The sequence below is a fragment of the Natrix helvetica genome (assembly GCF_964273705.1).
Source record: "Natrix helvetica genome assembly, chromosome: 14".
Taxonomy (NCBI): domain Eukaryota; kingdom Metazoa; phylum Chordata; class Lepidosauria; order Squamata; family Natricidae; genus Natrix; species Natrix helvetica.
This window is the reverse complement of record NC_138564.1, coordinates 13526258-13541587: the sequence shown is the minus strand read 5'-3', so window position 1 is coordinate 13541587 and position 15330 is coordinate 13526258. Positions and strand designations below refer to the sequence as shown.

Genomic DNA, 15330 nt, shown 5'->3' with positions numbered 1-15330 from the left:
GTGATTGGACACGCAAGGAATTTGTCTTTGGCGCAGATGCTCTCCGTGTACAGAAAAAGACAAGATACATTCATCAAGAATCCTAAAGTACAACAAATATTGATCGTCATAGGGTACCAATAAGCAATCAATACACAGGGCAAAGTTACAGTCCTTCTGTTAGTGACTTGTGCCTTCTGTATACATTCTGTGACCTGTGCCAATACTTCTTGTTACAGAGCTGAAGAAGCTTCTGGGACGAGGAGCGAAACGCCTTCAAAGAAAAAAGCCAGAAAGCCCCGTTGCCTCTGGAGAAAAAGCACCTGGCCAGGTGAGCGCCTGCCCTGAGATTTCCGCAGAGGTCATTTGAAAGGCGGGGAGGGGGAGGGGGAGAAGGAAGCCCCCAGCCAAGGCGCCCGGCGGCTTCTCCCAGCGGCCAGCCCGGCAGAGGGCAGGGGAGGGGAGGGGGCTCTGCAGGGCTGGAGGGTAGGAAGCGGAAGGCCGGGGGCGGCCAGAGCCGAAGCCAGCCCAGCCTCCCCCTTCCCAGCGCTGGGAGCACCGGAGGAGGCGGAGGCGGAGGCGGCGCCCGGTCATGGCAGCGCTCGGATCTCCCGCGGACAAAGGCAGCCGGCGGGCCGGGGGCTGAAGCAGCCGGAGGAGCCCCCGCGGAGGCGGCCAGGTGAGTCCCTTGCTCCCTTGCCAGCCTCGCCAAGCCGCTGCGATCCCCCAGGTGGCAAGCACGAAATCCCCCCTCCTCCCCTCGCCCCCAGCCCCAAGGCGCTCCTTGCAAAAGAAGGTGGGGGGTGGGAAGGATAGGAACACGATCACCTCCCCCCCAAATCTTCCCCACGGCCAAAGAGCGTTGGTGGGGGGAAATTGCTGGGGGGGGCCTCCTGAAGAGCCAGGCTTAGGGGTGGGTAGATGGGGGTGATTTCTGCAGGAAAGCCCCCCCTGACTTTCTCGAGGGTCTCCCAGAGTGCAGCTGCTCCAGCTTCAAGCCGTGCTGGGCATAGAAGGGAAGGGGTGGAAGAGACTAACTGAGAAGAGGCTCATCTCTCCCGCCCCCACCCCACCCAGCCCAAGGACCCTCAAGATTGGGAAGGGGGAGGGGGCTGGTTCCTCCAGGCCTTTTGAGGTCTCCTTCCTTGCTCCCCCCTTGGAGATAACCGCTTGGCCTCCCCCCCTTGATCCTCTTTGCACTGATTTTGTCCAGTTGTCCAGTTGGGGAGAGTGCCTGGCGTCAAGCGATGCCAGTTTATTATACACAAGTGCCGCATGAAATAAGGGTTGCCCCCCCCCCCCCCTTTGAGCTGGCTTTGATTTCCTTCATCCCGTTTCCAGCTGTGGGGCCAAAACCAGCCACCCATCCAAAGAGATTCGGTCAAGAACTTGGAGTGATGAGTTGCTAATGGAAAGAGAGACCTGGGAGAAAACGAGTTTTCTCAGAGGGCACAGCAAAGACAGGGCTCCCTTCCTGGGGGGTAAATTAGGCTGCAGAATTGCACACTGGGGCGAGGGAGGTGGCCCCCAACTCAGATTTTGGCCTCAGGGGCCACGTTCTCTCCACATCTCCCCCTGCAGAGTTCCTCTTTTGCGGCTGGTGCTTTTCCTGGTTCTTTCTAGTTTAAAAAAGAGAACTGGGGACACCCCCCCCCCCATACACACACATCTCTCCTAGGAAGCACAGTGCCAGCTCTCCCCCTCCCTCATTTCTGAGTTGTGCATGCCAACCAGCTTTATATTATCCCGGTCTGTTGCACCCCTTCTTCTGCATGGGCTCCACCAGCAGCCGACGTGACCCAGTCGTCTGCTCTGCCCAGAATATTCTTCTGCCAGTCCTTTCCAGCTGTGCCTTGAACATAGCTGGGAACCAGACGATGCCCGTGTGCCCAGACATCACCCGACAAACTCCCCCAAAATATGGGGGGCATGGAAAGGCAACCCCCTTGCCAGAGTTTGAGGGTTGCCACCATGGCGTATTGGTGGGACCCCAGTTCTCGGCTCCTGGGGCTTCCGAGGGAGGTATTGGCATTGGCTGTGTGTGTTTTCTGTCCCGCAGGAGCCTCGGTGCCAGTCCAGGCTGGCACGTGTTGCTTTGCAAGTGTCAACAGGTTGTCCTTTCCAAACAATTAAGTTGGCAGCCGTTACTTTGGTGGCGAGGAGGAGAATTAGTCAGTTCCGGATGGGCAGGAGGAGTTGGACCTGATGAGCAACTACCACCCTTTCCTTCTTCGTTCTTTTAAATTGGTCTGAAGAGGAGAACTGGCTGAGCAGGGCCCTGCTTTGCCTGCCTGGGAGATTTGATGGAGCTGCACTTCCCCCCCTTGGTCAAAAGGTTGCCCTTAAATGGCCCCCAGATTTATTTATCTGCCTTTATTACTTTTAAGGAGCTCACAGGAGCGAACATACTGTGTGTAATTCTCCTTCCTCTTCCTATGATCCCCATAGCCCTATGAGATGGGTTGGGAGAGAGGGATGACCCAGTCACCCAGCTGGCTTTCATGCCTAAGGGGGGACTAGAACTCATGGTCTCCCAGTGACAGGCCCGAAGTCACACAGACAGCTTTCATGCCTAAGGGGGAACTAGAACTCACCATATCCCAGTGATAGGTCCAAAGTCACCTAGCCGGCTTTCATGGCTAAGGTGGAACTAGACTTCACAGTCTCCTGGTTTCTAGGCCAGCACCTTAACCAGGACTGTGCTGGGGCTGTGAGGTAAACTTCCTTTGGTATTGGGAGTTTTATCAGATGACAAACTGCCGAGGGAGAATCTGGGAGTGGAAGGAAAAAAATAGGCCCAGCTTTAAGATAGCTGGACTTCAACTCCCAGAATCCCCCAGCCTGCTGGCTGGGAAATTCTGGGAATTGAAGTCCAGATACCTTCACCTGACCCAAGGTGGAGAATCGCTGCTATTGATGCAGTTGTTTTGAGGCTGTAAGACCCCTGAGTGGCCCTTGGTGTCGATGATGGCTGCCTGCCGGGACCCACCACCCTTTCCCGCTTCTCCTTCCCAGGGGCGGCCACCATGAAGCTGAACGAAAGGAGCCTCTCCTTCTACGCCACCTGCGCCTCTCCGGCCGACCACGCCGGCTTCCTGCACAAGAAGGGCGAGCGGAACACGGCCTACCATCGGCGCTGGTTCGTGCTGAGGGGGAACATGCTCTTCTACTTCGAGGAGCGGGAGAGCCGCGAGCCCGTGGGCGTCATCATTCTGGAGGGCTGCACGGTGGAGCTATGCCAGGCCAGCGAGGAGTTCGCCTTCGCCATCCGATTCGACGGCCCCAAGTCCCGCACCTACGTGTTGGCGGCCGAGAACCAGGCCGCCCTGGAGCGCTGGGTCAAGGCGCTCTCCCGAGCCAGCTTCGACTACCTGCGCCTGGTGGTGAGAGAGCTGGAGAAGCAGCTGGAGGAGATGCAGGCGGCCATCCTGGGAGCCCAAGCGGCCCCGAAACGGCGGCTGCTGTATCGGAAAAACAAAACGGCGCCCAATTTGGAACTAGCTGCTCTGCCACGGGAGAAGCCCTCCCTGCCCGTTTGCATCCCCGGGAAAGAGAACGGCTGTGCCTTATGGAATAACTCCGAAGCCTCGGCCAGCTTGTCTCCTGCCTGCACAGAGGTAAACCCTTACGGCGGGGCCAAGAGCTACGATGGGGGGCTCAAGCCGCCACCGTTGCCCCCTCGGAGACGGTCCCTGCCGAGCAGCTCCGGTGGAACCAGCGGCCTGAGCTCGGATGGCGCCTTGTCTCTAAGCGCAGTGTGTTTTTCCCAGCTGCATGGCTGGTATGGCCAGGAGATTGTGGAGTTGCAGAAGGCCTGGTTGGAAGGTCAGAAGGAGAAGGACAGCAGCCTTTGAATGTCCCCAGGGGTGGACAGGCGCTTCCTGGAAAAACTGAAGCCGCTGAAGCTCGGCCACGTTTGGAAACCTACCAGCACGGACTTCTTTTGCAGATGAGACTGCTGGAAACTTTGCGTTCGGTCTGCCGATAGCAGCCTTCCATGATTCATAGAAAAGTCATGGCCGGTGCCAGCTCACATCCTCCCCGCTACCCCCTCCTCCAAAAATCCCCCTTCTTCAAACAGGCAAAACTTTCTAGTTCCGGGAGGCCTTCACCGTTAAGGGATCGCGATGAGATGTTTTCATCATTGTTGGAAATCAGGAAAGGTTTTCCTCTGGAAGCACACACAGCCCCAGCAGGCAAACTAGGAGAAGTGAAGCTGGGAGTGTCTTTCGATCCCTGGTCCCAACTAAGCCCTTGGGCGGAGCAGGGAGGGAGGGAGGACTACATTTGCAGAAGCACCGCAAGGGCTTGGTTCAATGACTTCTCCAGGAGGACAGGAGAACGTGGGTTCCTTCCCACCCAATTCAGTCAAAGGAGGAGGAGATCATCTCCAGAAAGGAAATTGTGGGTGTGTCGTTCAAGATTCTTATCAATTAGAATGGGGACAAGATCAGGGGAGACCTCAAAACTCATGTTCTGTCATGAAGGCCATTGGGTGGTCACCATTTTGGAACCTAAACTATCTCACAGGGTTGCTGGGAGGCTGGGAATCGGGCGATGGGGTCCATGGATACAACAGGTGGGGCGTATTCTTACAATCCAGAAATGAAGGAACTGAAAACAGGGACCTCTTTGGCCTCCTCCTCCTCCTCCTCCTCCTTCCAAAGCTGCCACACCTTGCTTTGTCTAACAACCCTTGGGGGAATTTTCTTACCTGGAACAGGTGACGTCTCCAGCCACCACCGTTTATGACGGAGAGCTGCGTTCCCTGGAAAATGTGGCTTTATTTGTTCTGCAGGACAGGCGTGGATAAAAGCAGTGGTTAAACTCGGCAGCCCAAACCTTGAAGGCAATAAACGGAGACATCAGGCCGAGGTGTTATACAACTTCTGTATTTTCCTTTTTTGACGGCTCTTTACAGAACGTAACAGGCCTTTTTTCAGTATTTAACAAACTCCGGCCAATCTTGTAGAAATTGTTTCAAAGTACAGTACAGGCGCCTAGAAAAAGGGAGTGGGCGCATCTCGCCAGCTTCGAATACAGCCGGACTCCCTCGCGGGTGGAGAACCAACACTTAAGTGCTTCGTTAAAAAAGAATAATAATAATAATAATTAATCCTGTTCCATTAAAACTAATCTGGAGCCTTTGGTGAAGAAGAATTCCTGGACTCCACCTTTTATCTAGATAGATAGAATTTGTTCAGGGGGCTTCTAGGTACGTAATATTTCCAGGTGCTTCAGGCGGACAAATAGACCGGACTGGGTGAAATAAGGAGCCTTAAATGTACAAAAATACTTTCAGTTCTGATTTTTTTAAAAATGCACGTAAGGGGAAGGCCAAACGTATATATATATATATAAGTGAGGGAGGTAACTGGTTTCTCTTCCCCTATTTGTAAGTTAGATTCAAAAAGGTTTTTAATCACATCTGGGGGAATAAATCAATGGCTGGGTGAAAAGCTTCAGGAGCACTCAACTCCATTAACAGCTGGAGAAGACACAACCGCCATTAGGGTCTTTTCAAATTATGAAAACATCTGGCGGAAAACTTCTCTCTAAGGAAGAAAGCTGCTAGTACCAAGATGGTCCCATCAGCTCTTCCTCTAGTTTTATGGATACTTTTAAGATAAAAGACAAATGGATGGGAATTACTTCAATAATCCAGGACCAGACTCCTTCCCAAACTGGCTATTTCCATCCTTCGGCTCCTTCCTTCCTTCCTTCCTTCCTTCCTTCCTTCCTTCCTTCCTTCCTTCCTTCCTTCCTTCCTTCCTTCCTTCCTTCTTTCCTTCCTTCCGATATGGAAGATGGATCCAGAGGTGGCCTTTGGGAGAAGGAGAGGAGAAGGTGAGCCTTCACCTTGTTTCCAAGCTTTGAATAACATGGGTGGGGAGAATTCATAGGCTACTCTTATTATTAAATTTATAAAACATTTTCTATTCTGTTTTAGTGCTCTGTGTCAAAATATTTGATTTCCTCCAAACCTGAAATGTTGAGCTAAGCAGGAAGGGACTATTTTCATGTGTCCCCCCCCCCCTTTTTTAAAGTTGTAATTCTCTTTAAAGTTTTCCCGGGCAGAAACCAGACTCGTAACAGATAGTTTGATTTAGCAAATGCACCTTTTTTTTTTTTGGAAACATTGGATGCTATTTTTCTCCTTTAAGTGGGGGAAAAAAACCCTTTCTGGATGCCCACTTTGTAAAGGCAAGAAAGATTTCACTAGAATCGAGGTACATCATATTCAATAAGGCCCTTGAAAACATATTTCCAATACGACAGCATGCAACACCTCTCTCTGTTGTTCTGTTGCCCCAAAAAGAAAGAAGGAAAATTTAAAAAAAGGAAGGGGACATACCACTCAAAACTAAATAGCAGACTCAAGAGGGCACCACGGGTTGCAAATTTAGAGTCTTCACGGACTACAAGACCAAAGTTTCTTGACAGGTGTAGTGGAGGACGGTCTTACAGACAAACACAGCGTCTGCCAATCAAGTTCAGTAACATTTTGGTCAGTCTCCTGGTGCTCCTTGATGGCTTGGATCAATGAGCCAAGTTTCCTATTTTTTAAATTTTTTAAATTTTGTTTTTCTTTAATCTCATCCAGTGGCAAACTACAAGACTTTCGGTGGGCATTTAATGATACAACTGATACAGTTTATCTTTTAATATCAAAGCAGCTTGAGCTGTTAATAAATTCCAAAGTTTCCTTTTATTAAAATATCTAAAAGAGGTCTATAAATATTATTTTAATATTTTTTTTCCTTCTAAAAGTGTTCTGTTTGTTCCTGTGCGTCTCTTTTCACATTTAAAACCCCCAAAAGTCGGTTTTAGGTTACCTCCAAGAGCTAAGAAAGAGAAGGCAATCGCTCGCCTTCGACAAAATGCAGCTGACCTTTTTTTTGTCTCCTCCTTAGACTTGATGAAATTAATAAAATATGTGTGTATGTGTGTTCTTATATATATGAATATTCATATATATATGAATATATATATATACACATATATACTTATAGATCTGGGTTTTTTTTTCTATACACTCTGCTAGGACTCCCTGCTTTATCCACATGTTCCGTGGAGTTCAGAACCTGGACAACGTTATTTAGGTATTCGGTTCCGATTATTTCCTTCTTTCCGTTTAGCCCTTCAAAATTCCCACTCCAAAGTCTCCTCGCGGTTGGCAGCTCTTTCCAGCCGATGAATTATGCTGTTGAGATTAGCCATTTTCTCGTTCCGACGTTGGATGTTTGTAGTCAGTTTTGCGCTGGGCGGCACGGTGCCTGTATCGACGGCCGGGCTGGCGCTCTGCCCTTTGGTGGCCGCGGTGTTCACCGGCAAGGGGGAGATGGGAGCTGAGGAGGATGGGACGGGAGAGACGGACATCAGGAGTCCCGGCGAGGAGGCAGCGGATGGCGAGGTTAGAGAAACTTCCAGGCTGCAACGGGAGGACTCGGAGGCGGATTTAAAGCTAACGGGGTCCGAGGGTGACCTTTCGCGGCAGTCGGTCTCCGCGGGGTTATGGAAACTGGAACAGTTGTGGGCCCCGGGCAGGTGTGTCTTGCTCCGTAGGGTGCTGGCCCAGGTGAGGCTGGGAGCTTCATGTGGGCTTACACAACTGGGGTCTCCCCTGGGGCTGGATCCGGATACGGGCTCTACCTCGCCTTCCGGACTGCAGGAGTCCCTACTGCTGCCCCCATCGTCTTTGTCACCCGCCTCCAGCTGCTCCTCCTTGATTTCCACCAGCGCATTGCGTTCTCCTTGGCACTCAACGTTTCTGAAGGTAGGTTTCTCATCCTCCCCTTCCGAGTCGGGGCTGTGGGGCTGGGCCCCCTTGAGCAAAGGGCCAGCGCTCTGTTCTGCGTCTGTGTCGTCCTGGCTTCCTTCCATCAGCATCTCTCGGCGCATCCGAGACCTTCCAAAGAAAAAGGCCATGAGGTTCTTGCATCCACAGGAGACCCCCTGCCCCCCCCCCCCAAATCAACCAGAAAGGCAAACACCAGGCTAATGTAGGCTGGGAGATTGAGAACCTCTTGAGTTGCCTCAACTCCTGGACTGGGTTTGCGCAACACAACTAATCCCTCCAGTTAAAGCTTGGTGGGTCTGGCCCAAGAGGTGGCACAAGGCGGGGCTGACCTGCTCCTTACCTGTAATTGTGGAACCAGTTAATGACCGTGTTGGTCTTGAGGTTGAGCTGGAAGGAGAGCAGCTCGATCGTCTGCTGGGAGGGGTATGGTTCCAGCTGGTAGGCCCTCTTCAGGGTCTCCTTCTCCTCTGGAGCCAAGACCACCCTTGGCTTCTTGATCTGCAGGAGGCTGAGGTCTTGCTGCTGGAGGCTGGGACTGGGGCACTCGGAACGAGGGTTGGGGGACTCGCTGTCCGAGCCAGCACTGATCAGCCCGTAACGGCGTTTCAGGTACGCTGCAGACGGGAGAAAATCAGAAGGAGCCAATGTTTTTGGGTGGGGGGTGTCACATCTTCATTTGTATAAATCCCAATCAGGCTACGGGTTTTGAGAAGCTGCCACAGATCCTCGACCTATGACCAGAACTGAGCCCAAAATTCCTCTTGCTGAAACATTTGTTAAATGAATTTTGCCCCATTTTACGACCCTTCCTGCTACAATTGTTAAGTGAATCGCGGCAGTGATTAAGTTAGCGACACAGTTGTTAAAGTGAATCTGTCTTCCCCGTTGACTCTGCTCGTCAGAAGGTCGCAAAAGGGAACTCTGCAACCGTCATAAATATGAGTCAGTTGCCGAGCATTTGAATTTTGATCACGTGACTGCAGGGATGCGACGACGGTCTTGAGTGGGAAAAACCGCCATAATTCACTTTTTCCCCAGTGCCGTTGTAACTTGGAATGGTCGCTAAATGAGCTGGGAGTTGAAGTCCACGAGTCTTAAAAGGGGCCAAGGTTGGAGACCCCTGACTTAAAGGATACCACCTTAGGCAGATTTATGGAGGGTCTCAGTTATGGTATCTCGGGAGGAGATGTGCGGCTCACCCCACAACAGGCTGCTGCACCCAACCCGTCGTCTCCCGAGCCAGGAAGGCGAGGACCGAGGGCCCCTCACCTTTCTTCTCCAGCTTTTTCATGTCCCGGAGCTTGTCGATGTTGTGAGGGTCGTTCAGCCAGAGCTGCATGCGGACGAACGGCTCCCTTCCCTTGAGGCTCAGCTTGTGCCAAGGCTTGGGTCTGGAGAGAAGATCGGAGACCGATCCCTGCGTCAGGCCCAGGATGCTCTCTCCGAAAAGGCGCTGACCTAAGCGGGGAGGCAAATTGGAAATCGAGGTCGCGGTTTAGGTGCCAAGATAAAGTTGTCGTTTTAAACAGGAAAGGCCCTTTAAAAAGTGGGGGGTACATTTTGTTTCTTTTAGTTTCACACGCTGCCTCAGAGGTTCTCTCATCCAGCTCAGGGGTCCCCAACCTTTCGGACCTCCAAGACCACAAAATTCATAATTTTAAATCCCGCGGACCACTAGTAGGATCTGCCTAATGACCAGCTGGGTGGGCGTGGCTAGGCGGTCATGTGACTGGGTGGGTGTGGCCAACTTGAAGTCACTCACATTGAGGGGCGCCTCACCGGCCTCTACTCGCCACTCCTCGCCTGCCCGCCAGGGCTCCTTAGGGCCCCAAGAGGAAGCCGTTGCTGGAGCTAAGCAGCCCCCAGGAGAAAGAGTTGGCAAAAGAGCTCAGTTCAAATCGGATCTGACCGAGAAGGAGGCTCAGAAGAAGCTCCTCACTGAGGTCTAGGAGCATGGTTTTTCCAAGCAGAGGGAAGACCTGCGGGAGTGCAAGGCCAGGTGCCGGCGCCTGGAGGCTCAGCGAGCTGAGAGGGTCAGCCAGTTCCAGGCCATGATGCAGTCCCACTGGAACAAGGCCCTCCGGCTCTTCCCCACCAGCGGCTCTTCCCTCCATCCTTCGCCCAAAGCCCCCCCCCGGAGGCTAAAGCAGACCCCAAGTGGGAATTTCTGCCCCCCTCCGACCACCACAAAAAGACCCCGAAGGGGGAGACTCTCTGCAGCAACACAAGCGTTCATTGCACTTATCCGTCCCAGGGGCCGCAGTTTGAGGACCCCCGATTTAGTGCAATATAAAAAATGCAAATGATTTTTCTGCGGACCACCAACATTTTCTCGTGGCCCACCAGTTGGTGACCGCTGAGTTTTCTCCCCCCTCCAAAAGATTAGGGAGACCCAGACCCAACTTTGTCCTGGCTGAGTTAAAATTTTACTCAGTGCTAATTCCAGCTGATAAGGAGAAGAATTCTGCAATCAACATCATCCACCCACAAGGGCGAGATCTCAACTTAAGCCTCCAATTATTATCTGTTTCTCTGGAATGACGGAGCTTTCTCAGTCCCTGACCTAATTCCCATCGTAATCCCTCTGGGAACATACTACAGAAATGCAAATACGATTAGCCGTATCCCTGGAACGGAACCCCTCAAGAGCTTTTAGTGCATCCTCAATGCTGGACCCCAACGGGAGTTCTAATTAGGTGGCCTCCTCCTGCCCGGCACTTCTTCGTTTAGTTATCGCCACCCTACTACATTGGCGGAAGAGCTCTCAGATTAGAGCAAATGGCTATGAAGTCCTCAATCCCTGAAATTTCGGACCACGTTCTTGGTGGAAACATCCTCTTGGCCTCCATCATAGAAGAAGTCTCCACCCGAGACTCCTGGGAACAGAACCACCTGTGGCTTCATACCAGTGGTGAAATTCTATTTTGTTTACTACCAGTTCTGTGGGCATGGCTTGGTGGGCGCGGCAGGGGAAGGATACTGCAAAATCCCCATTCACTCCACACTCTGGGGCCAGCCAGAGGTGGTATTTGCCGGTTCTCCAGACTACTCAAAATTTCCACTACCGATTCTCCGAAGTACTCAAAATTTCTGCTACCGGTTCTCCAGAACCTGTCAGAACCTGCTGGATTTCAGCCCTGCTTCATACCAAGGTTGTTGTCAGTTAAGACCTCCTTGACCTTCTTAGTGATGCTGTAGGTGTCCAACTCGGGGGACATGGCCACGATCTCCTGAATGCCGAGGGAGTTGTGGTGGTTGGGGCACATTTTGCCAGTCAGCAAGGGGCCGGCTTTGCTTTCCGGCTGCTGGTTTTCTTTGCTGCTTTCCAGGGCAAGGCTGAGGGGCTCCGGGGGGCTTTTCTCTTGCTCAGAAGGACTGGCTGGCGGGGAAGGAGAAGACTGAGACTCTCCAGGGCTGGCTGTGAATGGAAAAAGAAAGAAAGAAGGGAGGAGCTGATGAGGTCAAATACGAACGATTATTTTCCAATAGGTTGCAGGCAACAAGGAGAATTGGCTCCAGGACTGGAGAAGACCTCCAGAGCCCTTGTGTTGTGGCCTGCCAGCAGTCAGTGGAGCTGGCAGCAGATTCCGAGAGTGAGGAAGGTTGGGGAGGAAACTGGGCCAGTCCTGGAGTCTGGGGAAGGCTCTGAGGAGGGCTCTGTGTCAGAAACAGAGATGGGGCCAGTGCCGTATGCCAGTTATCAGCTGCCTTCGGAGTCAGACATCAGTGAGGCATAAGAACAGCTGGAGCCTGTTCCCAGTGTGCGCATGTGCAGAGTGGCCAGACGAAGGGAATAGCTAAAGGACAGAGGTCGACTTGGGAGTAAGGCCAGAGGTGGACGATGAAGGGCCCCTCCCAGAGGAAAAAAAAGCCAATTAATAAAAGGGATTTTTGTCAGGACCAGGAGTTTGCTTCCTGCTCTTGGGAAGCCTCGGGGAGGAGCCCCTTGAGAGGCACCTTTGTAGCATCTTAACTGACCTAAATAGCTAAAAGGCCCTGCAAGGGAACAATGAACAGGGTGGGCAAAGGTGACCAAGGCTGCTTTGGCTTCCCAGAATAAATACGAAGCCAGGGCGAAGGACGGAGGTGCCTACCTTGAGGCAGGCCAGCCTGCTGGCTGATGTTTTGGCCCAGCTGGTCGCAGAGCCAAAGCTGCATCCGGATAAACGGTTCCCGTCCCTTCTGGGTGAGCTTGCTCCACGGTTTGGGCCTGGACAACATGTCGCTCACGCTGCCTTGTGACAATCCCAGGACCTGGAGGAGAAGGGAGGTTGTTTACGATTCGGGCTTGTTAGCAGTCCCAACCCTGATAAAACCGAGAGGCCGGTGCCTAAAGAATGCCAAAAAAGGAATCTAACACTCAAGGGGAAAAATGCAAGAGATTGGGAGGTGTCTGGAAGGAAGCCTGAGCTGCGACCAGCTGTGGAAACTATGGAGGCATCTCAGGAGCTTCCTGAAGGCCAGAAGATAAGGGCCCATTTGAGCCACGTTGCAGAGCTCAGCATTCAAAGTCTTGCGGGCAAAATCTCATTCAAGGAAAAAGATAAATTCAGGGATTCTAACCAAGCAGCTGTCCCAGGAAAGCTGGGAGTCTGGGCCAGTCTAGGAAAAACACCGTGGGAATCTGAGCACTCCTCTTCCCAGCCAGGATAATTTCCACTTTATTTCCAATTTCTGTGTGCACACATTTTGTCCTGCCTCAACAGTACAGACACTCTCTACCTTGGGGTGCTTCCGGACAACAAAATTCCTCGGGATAATTGTGCGGCTCCTGGCTTTTGAGGTTGGAGAGGGGATCAGATTGGATCTAGTAACTTGGAAGGGGATCGCAAAGGGGGGGGCAGAGGAACGGAGGGAAGGCAGGTCTGTCAAAGGCCATTCGTCTTGAAGGCTCAATGTTCCCACCACGGCCGGGGAGAGCTTGCTTCCAAAAAATGACAGCTGCAGGAGATCATCAGCGTGTCTCCATCTTCTATTGTGAGGTCCTCAGAGTTTGAACTCTCTGGGGAACAGGCTAGTAGACCAAGAGGAGGTCTTGTTTGCTCCAGCACAACCGATCTTAAAAACAAACCAACAAGCGACACCCTACCAATATTTTTTTTCCTTTCCTTAGCCATTTCCCCCCTGCCAAGAAAGAGGGTGAGGTGAAAGTCTTGGTGTCTTCTAGCCCATCTCTGTATGATAACAACCTTGTCTGGAAGCACCCTGTTGACCTCCCTTCTCAAGCCAGCCAACCTGGCTTCCTCGCGACTGACGGTTGAGCTACCTTCTCCCCAAAGATGCGTTGGCAGATCCCGTTCTTGGCCAACTTCTCCTTGACTTGCCGTGTGAGTTCCAAGGTGTCCACTTCCTTGTACATGTACATCTCGTACTGTTCCGGGGTCAAGGGGGGGACGGTGGGCTTGAGAGTCCTTGGCACGTAGGAGGGGTAGTAAGACAAGCGGCCAGTCCCTTGGGCTTCTGAACCCGCCACTTCGGACTTGACTTCTAGCGCCCGATGGGGTTCGTCTTCCGAAGTGGGCAAGTCTTCCTCGTTTGGGCCCGAATCCCCAGGTTCACCTCGCGGCCACCCTCGCCCGTTGGCCATGCTGGAGTAGCTGGACGAGGACGAGAGGGAGGGGGACACCGAGGTGAAAGGCCGGTTGAGGAGGTTCCTGTCGGATGCCCAGTGCTGGTCGAAGTAGGAGCCGGAATCTCCAATCTCAGATTTGACCTTACGGATGATGTTCTGCACGAAGGCGGCAGGGGAGAGCGCCACCAGAGGGGCCTGGGTCGCACCGCAGCTGCCGCCGCCACTGGCACTGAGGCCCAGCCCACCTCCTTCCTCCTGCTTGATGTAGGCACGGACGATGTTCTGGCCGAAGGAGGAGAGAGGGGAAGGGTCTGCAGGGGGTGTGGAGACGGGTTGGTTGGGGCTGCCGGATTCTATCTCCAGGAACGCCTGCTGCTGAGCTTGCATCTCGCGACGGGCCTGTTCCAGAATGTTCTTGATGGCGTCTTCTGAGCTGCTGGCGCTGATGCCGTTGGGGGCTGCCTGGGGTGCGCAGGTGCTCTTCGCCTCCCCTATGGAGCAGGGCAGAAGAGAAGAAAGAGGAGGTGGGATGGCCTTCCACAAGTCACCCTGAACCAAAATCAAGAGGCGCAACATGGCGTCTTAGGACGGGCCATGGGACACGTAGGGTCAAATAGGGTCCTTTCCAGGGGCGAAATGCTTCGTGTGAACCGGTAGGGACAATCGTCACTGGTTCCGTGAACCAGTAGTAGGGAAAAAAGCTTCCAAGGATCGCACGGCTCAGCTGCGTGCCGTGCGATCGCCGGAAGCTTTCCCCCCACTTTTAAAAGCATTTTTTTCAATGCTGGTTCAGGCGAATAGGCAGGAGAAAAATGCTTTACAAAGCAAAAATAAAAAAAATAAAAAAATCCAGAACCCACCACTGCTTTGAACAGACTACGGTGCCTCTTGCAGCCCAACCTCCAATTCCATGCGCCATCGGTTCAGACTTCAAAACAGTGGGCAGAATCCACCGTTTCCAAAGCCACCCCTGACGTCCATCGGCTAATAATGCAATTGACCTTTTGCACATCGTTGCAGTCAATTGAAATCATTTGTGAATTGACGTGGATGACGTAGGGGCGTCAATTACGCAAACAAAGTACTAAAAAGCTGTCAGTTACGTCCGTTTGAATTTAAGAGAATGTTGACTGGAAGGGACAGCCTCCTCCTCCTCCTCCTCCCCCTCCCCCTCCCCACATCCTCTGGCCTTTTATTTGAAATTTTATGGCCGGCCTCTGCTTGGACACCGCATTGTTTCCTTGGCCTCAGGAGCCCCAGGACAGATTGCCAAATTCCTACCTAAAAGAACCGGCAGAGGGCAGCAGACGACAGCTTAATCTCAAGGAAACCGAGTTAGTTATTGCAACGTTTGGAATATTTAAAGATCGCCCCTTATTTCATCGAGACGGAGAGAAGAAATAAGAATTTATGTAAGGAGATTTTTAAAATGCACCCAATTAGGGCTGCAACACAGGCCAACGTTAAGAAGAACTCAATGCAACCTAGTCAGTCATCTGTTCATCTGTTAGTCTCGTCTTCCTATCTGGGCGATGGCCTCTTAATTTTAAACGTGCCAACCCCACGGGTCCCCTTACCTCCTTTCTGGGACTCGATCTCTTTCTTGGCCTGCTCCAAGATACTCTTGATGGCGTCGTCTGAGCCAGTTTCCGGAGTCCTAATCCGTGGCGTAATGCTTCCTGATCAAAGACACAGAATAGCCAAGACTGCCGTTTGATTTGGGGCAGCTCTAGGCACCCAAAGTCAAGGAATTACGCACAGACCCCTACGGTCCTTTTTTTCTCAGCAGCTCCTGCCTGGTGAATCATCTCTTGTCACAAGGGAGGGGGAATATCTGAGCCTTGGGCTGGAGGAAAAGAGGGGTACTCCGGGGAGACCAAAACAGAGGGTGACTTTATCTCACCTGGCTGGTTGGTCTTTGCTGAAGAAATCGCAGAGAAGGTGGGAAGGCAGGAAGGACTTTGAGTTCAGAGGAGGA

At 52.4% G+C, this 15330-nt stretch overlaps 2 protein-coding genes across 3 annotated transcripts in view; one reads left to right on the top strand and one right to left on the bottom strand.

The window, feature by feature from the left end:
- The first annotated feature begins 223 nt into the window (after positions 1–223).
- Positions 224–6429, top strand: PHETA1 (PH domain containing endocytic trafficking adaptor 1). Of its 2 annotated transcripts, none has more exons than XM_081966791.1 (2): positions 224–310; positions 2995–6429. In XM_081966791.1, exon 2 carries the CDS (start codon positions 3006–3008, stop codon positions 3831–3833), a length of 828 nt encoding a protein of 275 aa, XP_081822917.1. In that variant the 5' UTR covers positions 224–310; positions 2995–3005; the 3' UTR covers positions 3834–6429. The 2 variants fall into 2 exon arrangements, with proteins under 2 accessions (XP_081822917.1, XP_081822918.1); XM_081966792.1 differs by lacking the exon at positions 224–310 and adding an exon at positions 470–658.
- A 199-nt stretch (positions 6430–6628) lies between these two features.
- CUX2 (cut like homeobox 2) overlaps positions 6629–15330 on the bottom strand; it is an 82275-nt gene continuing 73573 nt past the window's right edge. Inside the window, 7 exon segments of the mRNA XM_081966790.1 lie at positions 6629–7888; positions 8121–8394; positions 9050–9238; positions 10929–11198; positions 11875–12034; positions 13047–13843; positions 14930–15031. Of these exon segments, the coding sequence (XP_081822916.1) occupies positions 7123–7888; positions 8121–8394; positions 9050–9238; positions 10929–11198; positions 11875–12034; positions 13047–13843; positions 14930–15031 (2558 nt within the window). The 3' untranslated portion in view covers positions 6629–7122.

Coding starts and splice junctions, on each gene's coding strand:
- PHETA1 (XM_081966791.1), top strand. CDS start 3,006: ATGAAGCTGAACGAAAGGAGCCTCTCCTTCTACGCCACCTGCGCCTCT.